The sequence below is a fragment of the Tetrahymena thermophila genome (assembly GCF_000189635.1).
Source record: "Tetrahymena thermophila SB210 genomic scaffold scf_8254747, whole genome shotgun sequence".
Lineage (NCBI taxonomy): Eukaryota > Ciliophora > Oligohymenophorea > Hymenostomatida > Tetrahymenidae > Tetrahymena > Tetrahymena thermophila.
This window is the reverse complement of record NW_002476507.1, coordinates 609,904-624,757: the sequence shown is the minus strand read 5'-3', so window position 1 is coordinate 624,757 and position 14,854 is coordinate 609,904. Positions and strand designations below refer to the sequence as shown.

At 23.5% G+C, this 14,854-nt stretch overlaps 3 protein-coding genes across 3 annotated transcripts; 2 read left to right on the top strand and 1 right to left on the bottom strand. All coding sequences in view use genetic code 6, as the record gives it.

The window, feature by feature from the left end:
* Positions 1 to 80: 80 nt before the first annotated feature.
* TTHERM_00145320 (tubulin-tyrosine ligase family protein) lies at positions 81 to 3,945 on the top strand (the record flags this gene model as incomplete). Its single annotated transcript, XM_001011172.2, has 7 exons — positions 81 to 333; positions 513 to 908; positions 1,055 to 1,362; positions 1,411 to 1,568; positions 1,626 to 1,784; positions 1,843 to 1,987; positions 2,065 to 3,945. The coding sequence occupies 7 exons, from the start codon at positions 81 to 83 to the stop codon at positions 3,943 to 3,945; spliced, it is 3,300 nt and encodes a 1,099-aa protein (XP_001011172.2).
* A 603-nt stretch (positions 3,946 to 4,548) lies between these two features.
* Positions 4,549 to 7,004, bottom strand: TTHERM_00145310 (Man1-Src1p-carboxy-terminal domain protein; the record flags this gene model as incomplete). Its single annotated transcript, XM_001011171.3, has 2 exons — positions 5,098 to 7,004; positions 4,549 to 5,035 (listed from the first exon to the last, which is right to left on the bottom strand). Exons 1-2 carry the CDS (start codon positions 6,882 to 6,884, stop codon positions 4,549 to 4,551), a joined length of 2,274 nt encoding a protein of 757 aa, XP_001011171.3. The 5' UTR covers positions 6,885 to 7,004.
* Positions 7,005 to 9,047: 2,043 nt separating this feature from the next.
* Positions 9,048 to 13,005, top strand: TTHERM_00145290 (hypothetical protein; the record flags this gene model as incomplete). Its single annotated transcript, XM_001011169.3, has 2 exons — positions 9,048 to 9,065; positions 9,106 to 13,005. 2 exons carry the CDS (start codon positions 9,048 to 9,050, stop codon positions 13,003 to 13,005), a joined length of 3,918 nt encoding a protein of 1,305 aa, XP_001011169.2.
* Positions 13,006 to 14,854: the final 1,849 nt, after the last annotated feature.

Here is a 14,854-nt window from a genome sequence, read left to right as displayed (position 1 = left end):
TGATTCGTAGATAAAAAGATTAATTGTTAAACATCTTTATCAAAAATTTAAAGAAGTGACCAAAATAATTTTTTAGCTAGATGGAAGATTACTAAAGTAGCTCTTTTAAAGATGAAGCTCAAGTTTCTTATAGTAAATTAGATTCTACATCTAAGAGCTCTAAGAATCAAAATGATGAATCACAATCTGATGAGAAAAAATCAGATGATGAATCAGAAGCTGTAAATACAGAGTTTGATGTTCATTAAAAAGGAGCTATTCTTACTTTATAGCATCTTATCAAATTAAAAAGAAAACCCAGAAAGAGCAAAAAGATAGTGGTTGACCTGTCAAGTAAAAAAATGTTAAATTCATTTTTAAGATAGATATATTATTTAACTATAGTAGTTTTTAAAATTATGATAGCAATAAATAAACTCTTACAGCTTTATCAAATATCAAAAATATGAATTTATTTGTTTATGACAAGTTCATTTTAATTATGCAAGTTAACTAAAATTTAATTATAACAGATACAAAATATGATGTAATAAAACAAATATGCTCAGAATCATTTAATTGGAATATAACTTACAGATCTAACGCAGATTGGAATATTAAATGGCAAGATTTTTATATTAACGAAGATGATTTGCGCAGGATGCTTCCATATCAAAAAATTAATCATTTCCCAGGTTCTTATAACCTAGGAAAAAAGAATTATTTAGGAAAGAACTTATCAAAAATGAGATTGAAATTTCCTGATGATTTTGACTTTTGCCCACGCACATGGCTATTACCTTACTAGTATGAAGATTTAAGAAATTTTTATGAAAAAAATAAATCTAAAAAACCTGTGTTTATTGTTAAACCAGAAGCTAGTTGTTAAGGAAAAGGAATTTATCTAGTTAAAAAATTTTCAACGCTAAGTAAATAATTTTAAAAATTAAACTCTTTTTACCAAGATTTAACTATAGATATGAAACTAACATTATAACAAAAATTTCTATCATATTTTTTATCAATATTTTAGTTTAATTTCTATATTAAAAAAGATAATTAATTATTAAAATAGAATAAGATCAGCACATGGTTGTTTAGGAATATATTAAACATCCTTTCTTGATTGATGGACTTAAGTTTGATTTTAGAGTGTATGTTTTAGTTAAGAGCGTGTGTCCTTTAAAAGTGTTTATTTACAGAGAAGGATTGGCTAGGTTTGCTACTTGCAAATATTCCAAGCCTTCTAAAAAAAATCTGAAAAATATGTGCATGCATTTGACAAATTATGCTGTAAACAAGCACAATCCTGAATTTTAATTTAATTCAAATGCCAACTAAGATAACGTTGGCCATAAAAGAAGCTTTTCATCAATATTAAAAGTAATCTAATATTTATATTATTTTGAATTCTAACTTTTAATACAAAAGTATTTAGAAGATAATGGAAAAGACGCAACTGGAGTGTTTTTGTAAATTAAGCAAATAGTTAATAAAACTATGTGCAGTGTTTAACCTTATCTTAGCCATTTATATAGAAGCTGTTAGCTAAAAGAAGAGAATTCAGAAATGTGTTTTGAGGTTTTTGGGTAAATTTAAAATCAGGAAATAAATAAAATTGTTAATATTTTATTTTTTAAAAAAAGATTTGATATTATGCTTGATGATGATTTAAAAGCATATCTTATAGAAGTTAATCACACACCTAGTTTTACTACAGATACTCCATTAGATTATCACATAAAGCACAGTTTAATTACAGATACTTTAATTTTAGTGGATACAAGAAATAAAGCAAAATCAAAGTAAATTGATTTGAATAAATTATTGAATATATTTTATTTAGCTTTTGGTTTAATAAAGTTATTTAGAATCTAAAAAATAAATGATAATTGGGAAATCTAGTGTAAAAATGAATTAAGAGGATAAGGAGAATATGTAGAGAAAGCTAGATGCATATGAGCATAAATATTAAAATGGATATATTAAATCTTTACCTGCAGATAGTGTAAATATATAAATTAATTAAATACACTTATAATAAATATCATTATTTTAATATTTTTCTTTCTTAAACAAATTAAGGATGATAATTTAAACTACGAAAAATTCATTTAAGCAGCTTAATCTATTCATGATGAATTTACTGGCACTAAAAGAAATTTTGAGAGACTATAAACTCAATAGTAACCTTCCACTACTTCACTCTAAAATCAAAGTGAAAAAAAGAAATAGGAATAAGATGCACCTAACATTCCTAAGCCTAAAAATATAAATATTGTTAGGAGACCTGTATCTGGCATTCCATTAAACTTATAGAAAAGGATGAATTAAGAAACAAATTAAACTGACAATGATATATCTAAATTAGCTAATAATACGACTGGGTTTTTAAATCAAAGCTTTAATCAATAAAGCTAAAACCAATCTGTTAACGGTTATTAACCATAAACTTAAGATTTACAAAGCTAAGCTTAGGGTAATTCATCTTCGAGCTCTTCGATTTAAACAGTATCTGCTCTATCTTAGAAATCAAATACAAATCACATAATAAAAAATATTAGAAAGATTTCTTAAAGGAGTGTTTATAAACCTTCATAAAGTGTTGTAGATTATTCAGTAGATGCTAATCAGTAATCTGGCTCAACTACTAATATATATTCCAGTGTATAAAATAAAAACTAAAATGCAATAAGTACTATGAATAATTATTCTAGAGAGGAAACATCAATTTTTAACATAGATAAAGGTGATCAGCAGCTAAAATAATTTGGATCCAATAATAACATTTAGCTTAATATGAGACCAGAGTCAGGAAGATAAGAACTATCTTACAAATTAGACCAACTTAAAAGAGAATTATAAATGGCAAAAGAAGAAGCTTCAAGATGCTTAAATGAGTAAGAATCTGTTAAGCTTTAATAGTTATCTCATACAAGAGGTCTTACTTAGGTATTAGAAACCACAAATAATATTACAGCTCAAGCAAAAATTTCAATAAGACCTCAATCTTCCTCAATAGCTGGATAACTTTACAGAAATAATTTAAACCAATATAATTAGAATTAAAATAATGGAATAACTCCTCTTTCCTCAACTTCTTCTCGTCCTCTAATGTAAAATGGAAATAAAGCGGTCTTTTTAAAAATTAAAGAAGATGCTATAGTAAGAAACACAGTTAATTCTAATGGAACGCTAGTATACATTTAATAGTCTAATAACAGCAACGCGCTTTAACAAAACAGAAATGAATTCTTAAGCATACAGCGAGTCAAAATAGAGCCTAAACTTTATGCTAATTCTTCTTTAAATAGTAATTCCAATTAAAATAATGCTTATTTAGCTCCCGTAAGTTATAGCTCTAGCAGAGTTGTTAATATTCCAAGCTTACATGGATACTCTAATAACTAGAATCTAAATTAAAATAGCACAAATGCATACTTTAACAGCATATCTCCAAAACATTATTAAAACTCTATAACACCATCTTCATAATAATTCTTAAATCATGCAAACAGCAGCATCTCACAAAATATTCTTTAAGAAATGAATAATAAAAATATGAATGTTATAATTGAAAACAAAGAAAAAAATAATTATAAATCTCGTGGCAGCTCAGCAATAGGTGGCTAGAGAGAATTAAAATAGTATTTGAATTCTAACTAACCACCATAAACCTAGCAAAACTTAAACTTAACAAACAACTTAAATACAAGCAATAACACAAACAACAATAACAATCATAGCCAAAATAGTTAATAACATTTACATTCTAATTTAAGATCTAATTCTTATGGTAATTTACATACAGAAAAAGGGTATATTTTAACCGTTGAAAACGCTTAAACAACTACCAATGCTACAAACTATGCCTAGAGAAAGGGTTTACCAAAAAGATCATTTAAATTTGATGATAAAATATAAAATCTGATATAATTTAACATTCAAGATGAAATATAATCCTGATTAAAAATAATAATTAATAATTAAATAAATAAATAACAAATGAATGAATGAATAATGTTTCTGTATATAAATATTATTAATTATAAAAATAAATAGTTAATATAATTTCTTAATCTCCTTTATAAATAAATAACTAACTAACTAAAAATAAATTAGACAAAATAAATAAATAACTATTCACTCTAACTAAAACAAAAGTTATCTATCTTTCTTCTCATCACTTATATGTTAATATAAAAAAATATTTTATCTCTTTTAAAAGTAAACTAACTACTTTGAATATTTATATTCTTACTTTTGTATCACAATCTTTAAATTTATTAATCAAGGAATTGTTAAAATGTTTAATAAATCTAAATTTTTAATTCTATCCTTATTTAATTTATCAAGGGTTAGCTATTCAAAATTTTAAGAACAATCATAAACAGTAAGTATATTTATTAGCTGTTTAAATATTAGTTTATATTTTAAAGTGTATTATAACTATAAATAAAATGAATTTAATTTAATTTATAATAATTTATACTAGTACTTAATGAATTTATACAAAATAAGATATTAAAATAAATAGATTTTTTTTGACAAATTTTAGAAAATAATCAATCAACTTAGCTTTCCCCTTCTTTGAGACAAATTCAACAAACTATTATCTAACTTAAGCTACTGCTATTATTGTTATTAATTTGAAGGGATTTGCAAATAATTTTGTTAATTCTAAGGAACTTATAAAAATTGTTGTTAAGATAAAAGCTTTATTTGTTGTTATTATGATGGATTTTATTGTTATGAGTATCGTTATGAAAAGCTTTATTCATTTGAATTCTAAGGAGAAGCAAATCTTTAAGAAACTTAACCTCCTTATTAATATAATTACTGATTATCTTTTATGCTTTTATTTAGATCTTATTGCAAAGAATTATTTTATTACTAAATTTTATTTTCATTAACAATTTTTTATTAAATTCTGTAAAGTTTGAAGAAATAAATAAATCTCCTAACTGCTGCCACTTAGTATAGCAAGAAAATTAAAAAGAAAATACACAATACAGCTATAATTATGTTAACATTTTGAATAGACCAGAGCCTTATCCTAATTATATAAAAATATATATTAAAATTAGAAATTTAATTAGTTGAAATTAACTAATATACCTGCAATAGTAGGAAGGATTAAATGTTGTAACATAGTATGTATCTCTTAAAGAATCATAATTTATATCGAATTACTCTCTAATGCTTTTTGATTTAAGGTAATCTTTTACCTTAGTTAGTGTGTCATAAAAAAGTAGGTCTTTACTATGGTGAATTGTTAGTATATTAACTATAGATTCCCATTTATGTTCTTTGTAAGGCCTGCTAAGATTATTTCCATATCCGCTAGAATTAGAGTCATAACAGTGGTACTATGCTTATAGATATTAAAGATTTTAAACAACAGTGCTTAAATACCTTATAGTGTTAGGTTCAATTTAAGGATTAGTAACACACTTTTTATCTATAAGAACAAACGAATGCTTACATTTTATATTATTATTGAGACATATTGCATTCTAAGGACAAGGAATACAGGAACTACCTTCGATTTATTCCTATCTTAAAGTAGAATCACAATATTCTAACTCAGGAGTATGAGTAAGAAAATCATAAATATTTTATAAGAAGAATATACAAAATAAACCAACCATAATAAACATAACAATATGGCTAATTTCTATTTTTGAGAAAAATATCAAGACTTTATCTTTGATGTTTAGTTTTTATTATTGGCTTAAGTATTGGAATGAAGTATCAACTTCTGCAATATTTTCAGATTTTCTACTTTCAACTTAAGACTTTTTATTACTAAATATGTTATATTAGCTGATATTCATCATCGAATCATTAGATTGCCTCTACTTTTTTTATGAAAGCTCACGAGCTGTATCCAGCAGTCCTTTCCATTTTGTGTCTGTTATGCTTGTGCTCTTAGGATAATTAGGTGTGTATTGATGTCTATTAAAAACAGCACTCCCTGCAAAATCATTAATTTCTTCTCCATTCTTCCACAAAGAATTTTTCTTTCCTGTTTGAGGTACTGGAGAATTTAACTGTTAAGATCTTCTATTTGCCGATTCTATTTGGTTAAAGTTATTATAACTTTAATTAGATACTCGTTTACTAGAATTCTCATTTATAAAATAACCTTATTAATTATTCATCATACCATTTGATGATGAGCGAATACCATTATTGATTCCTGGACTATAAATTTAATTACTCATTCTAAAATTAAAGTTTCCATAATTAACAGGTGAATATGATTAAATTTCTTATTATGACCTATTTCCCCCTTCATTAGAAATCCTTTATTATTAATTCTATAAGCCTAACCCATTTTAATTACCACTTAATCTATTACTATTCATTGAGGCAGAAGACGCTCTGTTATTTTAAAGAGAATTTCTACCACTTTAATTCTGTTACCCGAAATTAAAAGCTTAAAATCTACTCTGCCTAGCACTACTTTAATTAATTTCAGCTTCTTCTGGAATTTGCATATTTTAATTGCTTGCAATATCATTTCTGTTTGGCATTTAATTACTAGATTATCCTTATGTCACATCAGAATTGTGTTAATCAACAAACACATAATTTTAATTATTTTTCTTTTCTTTGCTATGATCAATCATATTTAAGATACCTTGAATACTTTGTTATCTTTCCTTTGGTGGAGGTAAATTATGTGACTATCTTTATCCATTTTCTCTATTCTACTCTGATGGTGTGCTGAATTGATTTGGCTAATATACTCCTTTTTCTTGTAAAAACTATTAATAAAGAGATGCCAGATCTGCATCCTTATCAATATCAATGTTATTTTTAATAAGCTCTTTTCTCATAGAGCTTACAGATATATTGCTTCCACCTCCTCTGTACCTATTTTATTGATCTGAATTCATTGTTTTAGTTTTCTATTGATAAAAAATTTTCTCTACTTTCTTAAAATGTATTTATATATAATTTTTGAGAAAAAAGGCTAATTTTTACAAATTATATACGACACTCTATTTCTTTTAATTAAAAGATTTATTAATTAAAAGAATATCTAAGTCATATAAAATACATAGATATTAAAAAGAATTTTCAAATTTCTTAAAATTTTAATTTGTTGCTATAATTCACTAATTTTTGATTTAATTTTTTGAGTTTTTAAAAAATTTATCCTAAAATTAAGAATCTTTAATAGATTACAACGTATCTATCAATTCACCTATTGTTAAATATAATCAATCATTTGTTTTTATTTTTAAACTAAAAAATTATTTTGCATAATTTAAAATTATTTTTAATCTGTTTCATTATGTAGATTAAGAAATGCTAACTTTCAATTTATTGTTTTAAATTCATAAAAAATTAAAAATGAAGTAAATTTTATTTATCGAATTTATTCATTACAAACATCTATTTAATATCTTATTTTAATTATTACCATAGTGATATTAAAATAAATAATTATATGAAATTTATTATAAAAATTAAAAATACAAAAAATTACATAATTCTTAATAAAAATTCATTTTTTTTGTAAAACAAGATAAAAAAATGATTTTCAAAATAAAAATTATTTTTTCGAATTATTTTTTAATTGTGGAAAAATAAAAAGAATTTGCATAAAAAATAAATTATTATCTAATATTTTTTACAATTTAAATAAATAACTAAAAATGCTTTGAGGAAAAATGAAAATTTACTTTATTATAATTGAAAATGAGATGTAATATGATTTCATATATCATTAGTAAAAGATTATTTATAGCTAATTATATGCAAAAATCTGATAGAAAGAAGAAATTTTATTTTAAATTATGATTGTCTATAAACTATTTTAAGGCAAAAATGGCTAAATGGCGGACTAAAATTCAGAAAAATTTAATTTGAATTTTCAAGATTTACTGATATTCTGAGTTTTACATTAATAATTTTAAATTATTAAGATAAGAGGTAATTGTAAATAGCCGAGTTCGAAACTTTGAAGTAACAAGTTTTTTTTTTAGAAATATACATATTGAGATTTTTTCTCCAAATAGCATCCAATATGAATAAAAATTAATGAACTAAAAAGAAAATTATTTATAAATAAAAATTAAGATATGTATTCCTCAATTTGCTTGAAATCATATTAGCTTATTATGTATGGACATATATATTATTTTGCTGAATTTAGAATTAGAAATAGTTAGTAAACAATATTTAATTTTAGAAGGTGTTAAGGTCATGAGGATTGCTGCCATCAGAGAGGCAATTAGTATAATAAGAAAGGGGAGCAACCTTAAAAGCGTAAAGCCAATAGAGTATAGTTATGTTAATATGAAGAAAAGAAAAAAGTGATAATTAGATTAATTAATATAAATTATAAATAATTATTCGTAAAACATAAATAGTAGTTGGTTTGTATTTTTTTGATTAGATATTAGAAAGCTTCTTTAATATAAAAAGAATAACACAATATATAATATTTATTCATTTACTTAGACAATAATAAGAAATAGTTTTCTCTAGTGTAAAATGATCCATAAGGAAAAAGAAAACATAGTATTCTCTAAACCTTAAACAATAGAAGACATATTGGATCATTTTAAAAATATAGACAAGAAATAAATTCATACATTAAATGCTACATTTACAAGTGATTTGCTCATTTATGAAAAGTTATAGCAGATTTTTGAAGACAATTTATTTAAGGGGCAAGAGAATCTAAAACGTTTAAAAATTCGTTTTGATGCTACCCCTTTAGCAATTAAAGATTTATAGAGTCTGAGTAAGTTAATAGTAAGGCTAAAATCTGTTAGACATTTATAGCTTTCATTTGGATTTTGTAATTTAACCTTGCCTTGTCTTATCTCTCTTGTAGAAGGAATTCTTGCTTTAGAGGAATTAAAGGGTTTAAAGCTTGACTTATCAGGCAATCCAATCTTATCTTAATATAATTATATACTAAAAGAGTTAATGAAAGTGCCAAGCAAATACTTTAAACTAAAATTGTGCTAGTGTGATCTAAAAATTTTAATGTTTTCTACAAATAGCAAAGGAAGTTAATAAAGTAGTGGTTATTTTCTAAGAGAATGCTCCAGTAGTATTAAGTAAGAATACTCAAAGTAGGGAAATTAATAAATTTTATAGAATTAATAGTAATCATAGGTACCATAGAGCCAAAGACAAAGTAGAAGAAGTTCTTCTAACTTTAACCTTAAAGATGATATAAGTAGCCAAAGTAACAAAGGAGAGTTTACTTAAGGCTCTACTTTTGGAATTTATGACTAGAAAAGCGATAATCTAATTAACAATAGTTTAAATTCATAGCAAGAAAATCAAGGCAAAATGCTGTTTTAAAATATTTAGATAGATTAAGCAGATTAAAGTAAAAATGCTGCATTAATAAAAAGTAGATAATAAAGTAGTAGTGAAAATAACAGTAATAATTAACAAAGTTAGACTACAGATCAAATTAGAGTAATTATAGATAGCTAATAAAAAGCATTAGATTAAACCACAAATTCAAGCTAAGGAAGTTAAAATATAGTAAATGCAGTTGGTCAAGAGTATTTGAAACGTTTTGAAAATGAAAGTTAAGAATAATAATTATCAAAAAACAATAAATTATGTAATGCAATATCTAAGGATATTAAGGCAAATTATGATTAGCATTTTTTAAGCTAGACTTAAGTATTAGAAAATTAAGAAAGCAGCAATAATTAACAAATAAATAAGTATAGTCAATAGTAGGAAGTAGTAGATTTTAAAATGGACATAGAAGAAACAGATAACTAATTATAGTAAAAGTAATTGATAGAAAATTATGGAGAAGAGGAAGAATGTTAATAGTATGATAATGAAAATAAGGAAGAAGAACTTGATGAAGAAGAAAATTAATTTGCCTATAAAAAGGGAAAGTTTTTGAAGAAAAGCAAAAAGCCAAGTAATGATATAAATACAAATGTAAAAACTAGGTCGAAGTTAGGAAATAAGACAACTAATAAAAAGGATTAAAAAAATAATAAAGCTTAAAATAATATTTAAAAAGCAGAGAACTCTAAGATTAACACTACTCAAACTCATTCTAAAACAGCAGGTAAAGGAGAAGCTTACTTCAATAGAACATATAGAGGAAATAATAATACAACCCATGGTGGTTTATCTAAAATGAATACATCTGGAAACGAGATAGCTAATGCTGTCATAAAAGATGAAATTGTTGAATAGAATAAAGCAGAAAATTTGGACACATTAGTAAATTCCTTACAGTTTTAAAGATAAAGCTCATAGTAATTATTCTCAAGTGATACTCAAAAACCTTGTTAAAGTTACTTAGCATAGCTTAGTTTTTAAAATAAATAGCAGAATATTTCAGACAATTAGCAAACTTATAACAAGGAGAACGATTGTTCTAATAAAATAGACAACAAGTAATATAATTAGGATGCTTAAAGAAATTAACAGTAAATAAATTTGGTTCCTACTTTCTAATAAAGTGGTAGAAAGTATTTAAAAAGAGTTATTGATAAAATTGTATTAGATTTCAGATCGAATTAGGATCTATAGCAGCAATCACTTAAAGAATTAGCAATTACTCTTAACGACTTATTTTCATAAGTCAATGAATTACATTTAAAAATACCTGATAATTAAGATTGGAACAACCTCATTACTCTTGAGTTCAGTACATGTATGCCAATAGTCCTTGACGTGAGAATAGATCCAATATGCTTCTAAAAAGTAGCTTTCACAAATATGAATAAAGAGATTTAGACTGCCTTTCGTAAGCTTAAATTTGGAGATAGATTAAAAGATAATCCTAACACTTAACAAATTTAAGAGGAAATTCAAAATTGGTTTTGCCCTGAAAAAGATTTCGTGTGCAAAAAGAGCTTGGTTAAAGAGAATTATTTGTAAAGTCAAGAAATAAATTAAAATTTAGAGTAACTTGAATTTGAAAACTATAGATACCAACAAATATTTTTCAAATCTTCTCTGCACTCATTTTGCAGCATATGTCAAAATCAAGCTAGTGAATAACATTATCTACAAGCTAATACTTAAGGATTATACTTTTGCTATTCTCAAAAAGATATATTAATTTAAGACTTTATTGAATTTTTAGACAAAGTTTAAATTAATCTCTAAAATCAATACTCTTAGATATTCAACGAAGGAGAAATTAGAGAAAATTTATGCTCTAACTAGTAATTATATCTTTTCTAGCATTTTAAGAATAGGGAATTTACAAATTATAATGGAGATTAAGCTATTAGAGATTTTAAATTGTAGTAAATTAGTGAATAAAAAATATAAAATAAATCTGAAGATGATTTTATTTAAACTCCAGTTTAAACAAAAAATCCTAATCAGCTTCCTTAATCTATGAATAGAAATAGCCAAAGTTAAGAATAATATTTAAATTACAGTACTCCTGTGACATAACCTTTTAAATTTTAAAATTCTAATTTTTATCAAGAGCAGCAGTTATAAAAATAGTTTCAAATCAACTCTATGAACAATAACAAAATCAATCATCATATGCAGAGCTATTATGTAAGCTAAGAAGATTTTAAATATAATAATTTTCATAAAAAATTAGAGAGAGCCCTTAAATTAAAGCTTATAGAGTCTGTTACTATAAGATTCTGTTTCTAGGAATATTACTATGAAGAGTAATATGAACTTGTTTAAAAAATTTATAATATAATAAAAATAATTTCGTAGAGAATAAACATAAATAAACTTTATTTAAGTGTTAATCAAGGAATTTCTCCTCTTATACTTTCATAAATAATTTTTGTTGAAGAGCTTAACATTGATTTAATAGAGGCTGGAAGTTGCTTGAAGGATAAAAATGTATTTTATTTAAACTTAAGAAAACCTAAATACTAAATCCTTAAACATGACCTTTAAATATTTGCATAAATAGTAAATTAGAATGCTTCCTTTGAAGAGATTCATATTAATTTTGATGAAAAATAAAAAACGTGCATTTAAAGCATTTCTCATCTACTAACAAGGTATAGATAAGAAATAAACTTAAAAGAGTAAACACTTACTATTTTTAGAGAAAATCTTCCTCCTATTTAGGAATTTCCTTCTTCAGTATGTGAATATTTAGATATAATAGACGAATCAGGAAATTTTAATGATAAAGAAGTAGAGCAAGAAGAAGAAGAAACAGATTTAGTTTCAAACAAATATTCTTAATCTCCTGAGATCTATAATAAATATTCAAATTATGATGATTTAGGATAAGAAGAAAATAGCGTAGACAGTTAAAATTCTTCTGAAAAAAATATTTTAGATACTAAATAAGAAAATGATTAATTTATTTAAAACATACATTGCCTTAGTGAAAAAAATCCATTTGACTCAGTCATTGATAGTAATAAAAATAATATAATCATTAATTTAATTTAAAATGAATAAAATAACATTGAAGTTTAGAAACTAAGCTAAAATAATATAAGTTTATAACTCAAAGAAGTAGAAGAATAAACACCAAAATTTATATCAAGTTAAATAGAAACTGAAAAATAGAGCCAAAAAATTGAAGTAGAAGAATAGTTAATCGAATAGGAATCCTAATAGGTCGAAACTGATGTTACATAAAATTTGAGCGTTTCAAAAAAACGTGAGAGAAAAAGATAACCTAAAAAAAAGGCTGACTTAAATTTAGAATAAAAATAATCTATTTCAGAAAAGGCTATCAGCAAAAAGAGGAATTAAGATAAAGATGAAAAAAGATAGTAGAAAAGCAAAAATTAGAAAGTGAATGCTAAATAAAAAAAGGGTAAAGATAATGAACAAACAATCAAAAATTTAAATTCCGAAAATGAGTAAGATTAAAAGTCCTCTTCAATAAATGAATAGCAAGACGATGAAAGCAAAGAAGCTTTGACAAACTTGGAAACTAATCAGATTAATTCTCCTAATAATAGCAATAACAGTACTAACTCGAAAGGAGATCAATATCTTAACATCAAAGGCAAGCAGTAAATTTTGAAATAAGATTAAAACCCTTAATAGTTACTTTACTGAACTAATCTCATACTTCTAGGTATTTCTAGAGTATGTAAAGCTACAAAAAAAATAAGCAGTTAAACAAATAAATTATTATATTATGTAAAAACCTAACTTAAACAAATGAAATATGGATGGATGGATAGAAAATTGATTGCTATGTTAATAACTAATTTAAAATATTTGTTTATTCTAATATTAACATGTATTACTTGAATAAATATACTATTAATACAATTGTTTCTGATAATAAATATCTTAAATAGAGACACATATTTATTAATAAATGTTTCCAACGCTATTCATTCAATCATAAGTTTATTTTAATCTAATTAAGAAATGAAACTATAACTTTAAGTTTCTATAATAATAATAATAATAAAAACAAAGAAAGACTAAACTAAGGTAGCTTAAAAAAGTAATAAATTCAAAACATTTTAAAATCTTTTTTCAATCAAATTATTGTAAATTAGATAAATTTATAAATTATATATAAAATAAATAGTAAAAATAACTACCTACATTTATATATGAGTTATTTAAAATTATATCCTAAAATTGTAATTTATAAAGATTCAACTCTATAAAAATTATGAAATTTAAATAAATAAATAAATTATTGCAATTAATTGAATTAAATTAATACTTGCTTGTATACTTTTCCATAAGTATCTTAAATTACACAAAAAATTGTATTTAATATTTAACTCATTTATTTTACATAAACTAATTATTTGCCTTCAGTAGTATAAAATAGACAGTTTAAATATAAATAGAATTTTACTTAAATTAAAATGCCTTTAATTACAATTTTTAGGCTATTTTTAAATTTTAATCTTTTATATAATTTCTATTTATAAAATTATAAAAAATTAAGTTATTATAAACATTTTATAATATTTTTCCAAATTCAATTTTAAATTATTATTCAATGCAAAAAAAATATTTCAATTTACAAATTATTTTATGAATTATTTGACTTTATATGTTAAAATAATATCAAATTTATTTTATTTTACTGGATTCTTCCTGTTATTTTTAGGCATTTTTCATATTATTTTATCATATGCTTTCTATTATTTATAGATTTTAAAAGAAATGTACCTAGTTAATTTTCTCAATTTAAGATATTTTCGAGCTTATCTTATATTATATTTTTTTACGTATATCAAGTACTTGAATGCTAAAACAAATTAAAATTTTTCCTTACCCTAAACAATAAGCTTGATTAAATTACATATATTATTTTTTGCGACTCAATCTTAAATTTAAAGAGGTCTATCTTTAAAGTCTATTATAAAAAACAAACAGCGATGTCTATTTCACTAAAGCTGTTCTCCCACTTGAACTCTATAAATGCAAAATAAAACAGGAAATTAACTTAAAATTTTGATTTCTCTGGCTATAACTAACTAATTCAAAATTTAAAAGTTTTGAACTTTCTATATTAAAAAAAAAGACGTACTAATAATAATTATATCTTTTTAATATTAAAAATAATTATGATTAGAAGATATACCAGCCAGATTAGAAATAATCAAAATACTATGAACTTTTTTTAGAAAAACTATAAATACATCCTAATATCTAGGTACTAATATAAGTAAATATTAATAAAATCTTACTCATAACTTATTTTTGTAGCTTAAAAATTTTTTTTTCAATTTTCTATGACTAAACAGTATTTCAGAACTTATAACTCTAGAATGACATGAATTTATGTTTTATATAAAAAAAATTCGAGTTTATAATATTTAAAACTAAGATATTACTTGATAATATAAACATGAGAACAATTTATCCTTGAAAGTAGAATAATACAGGAAGAATTCTGTAAAGTTAATTAAATTTATTGATAAATTTAATC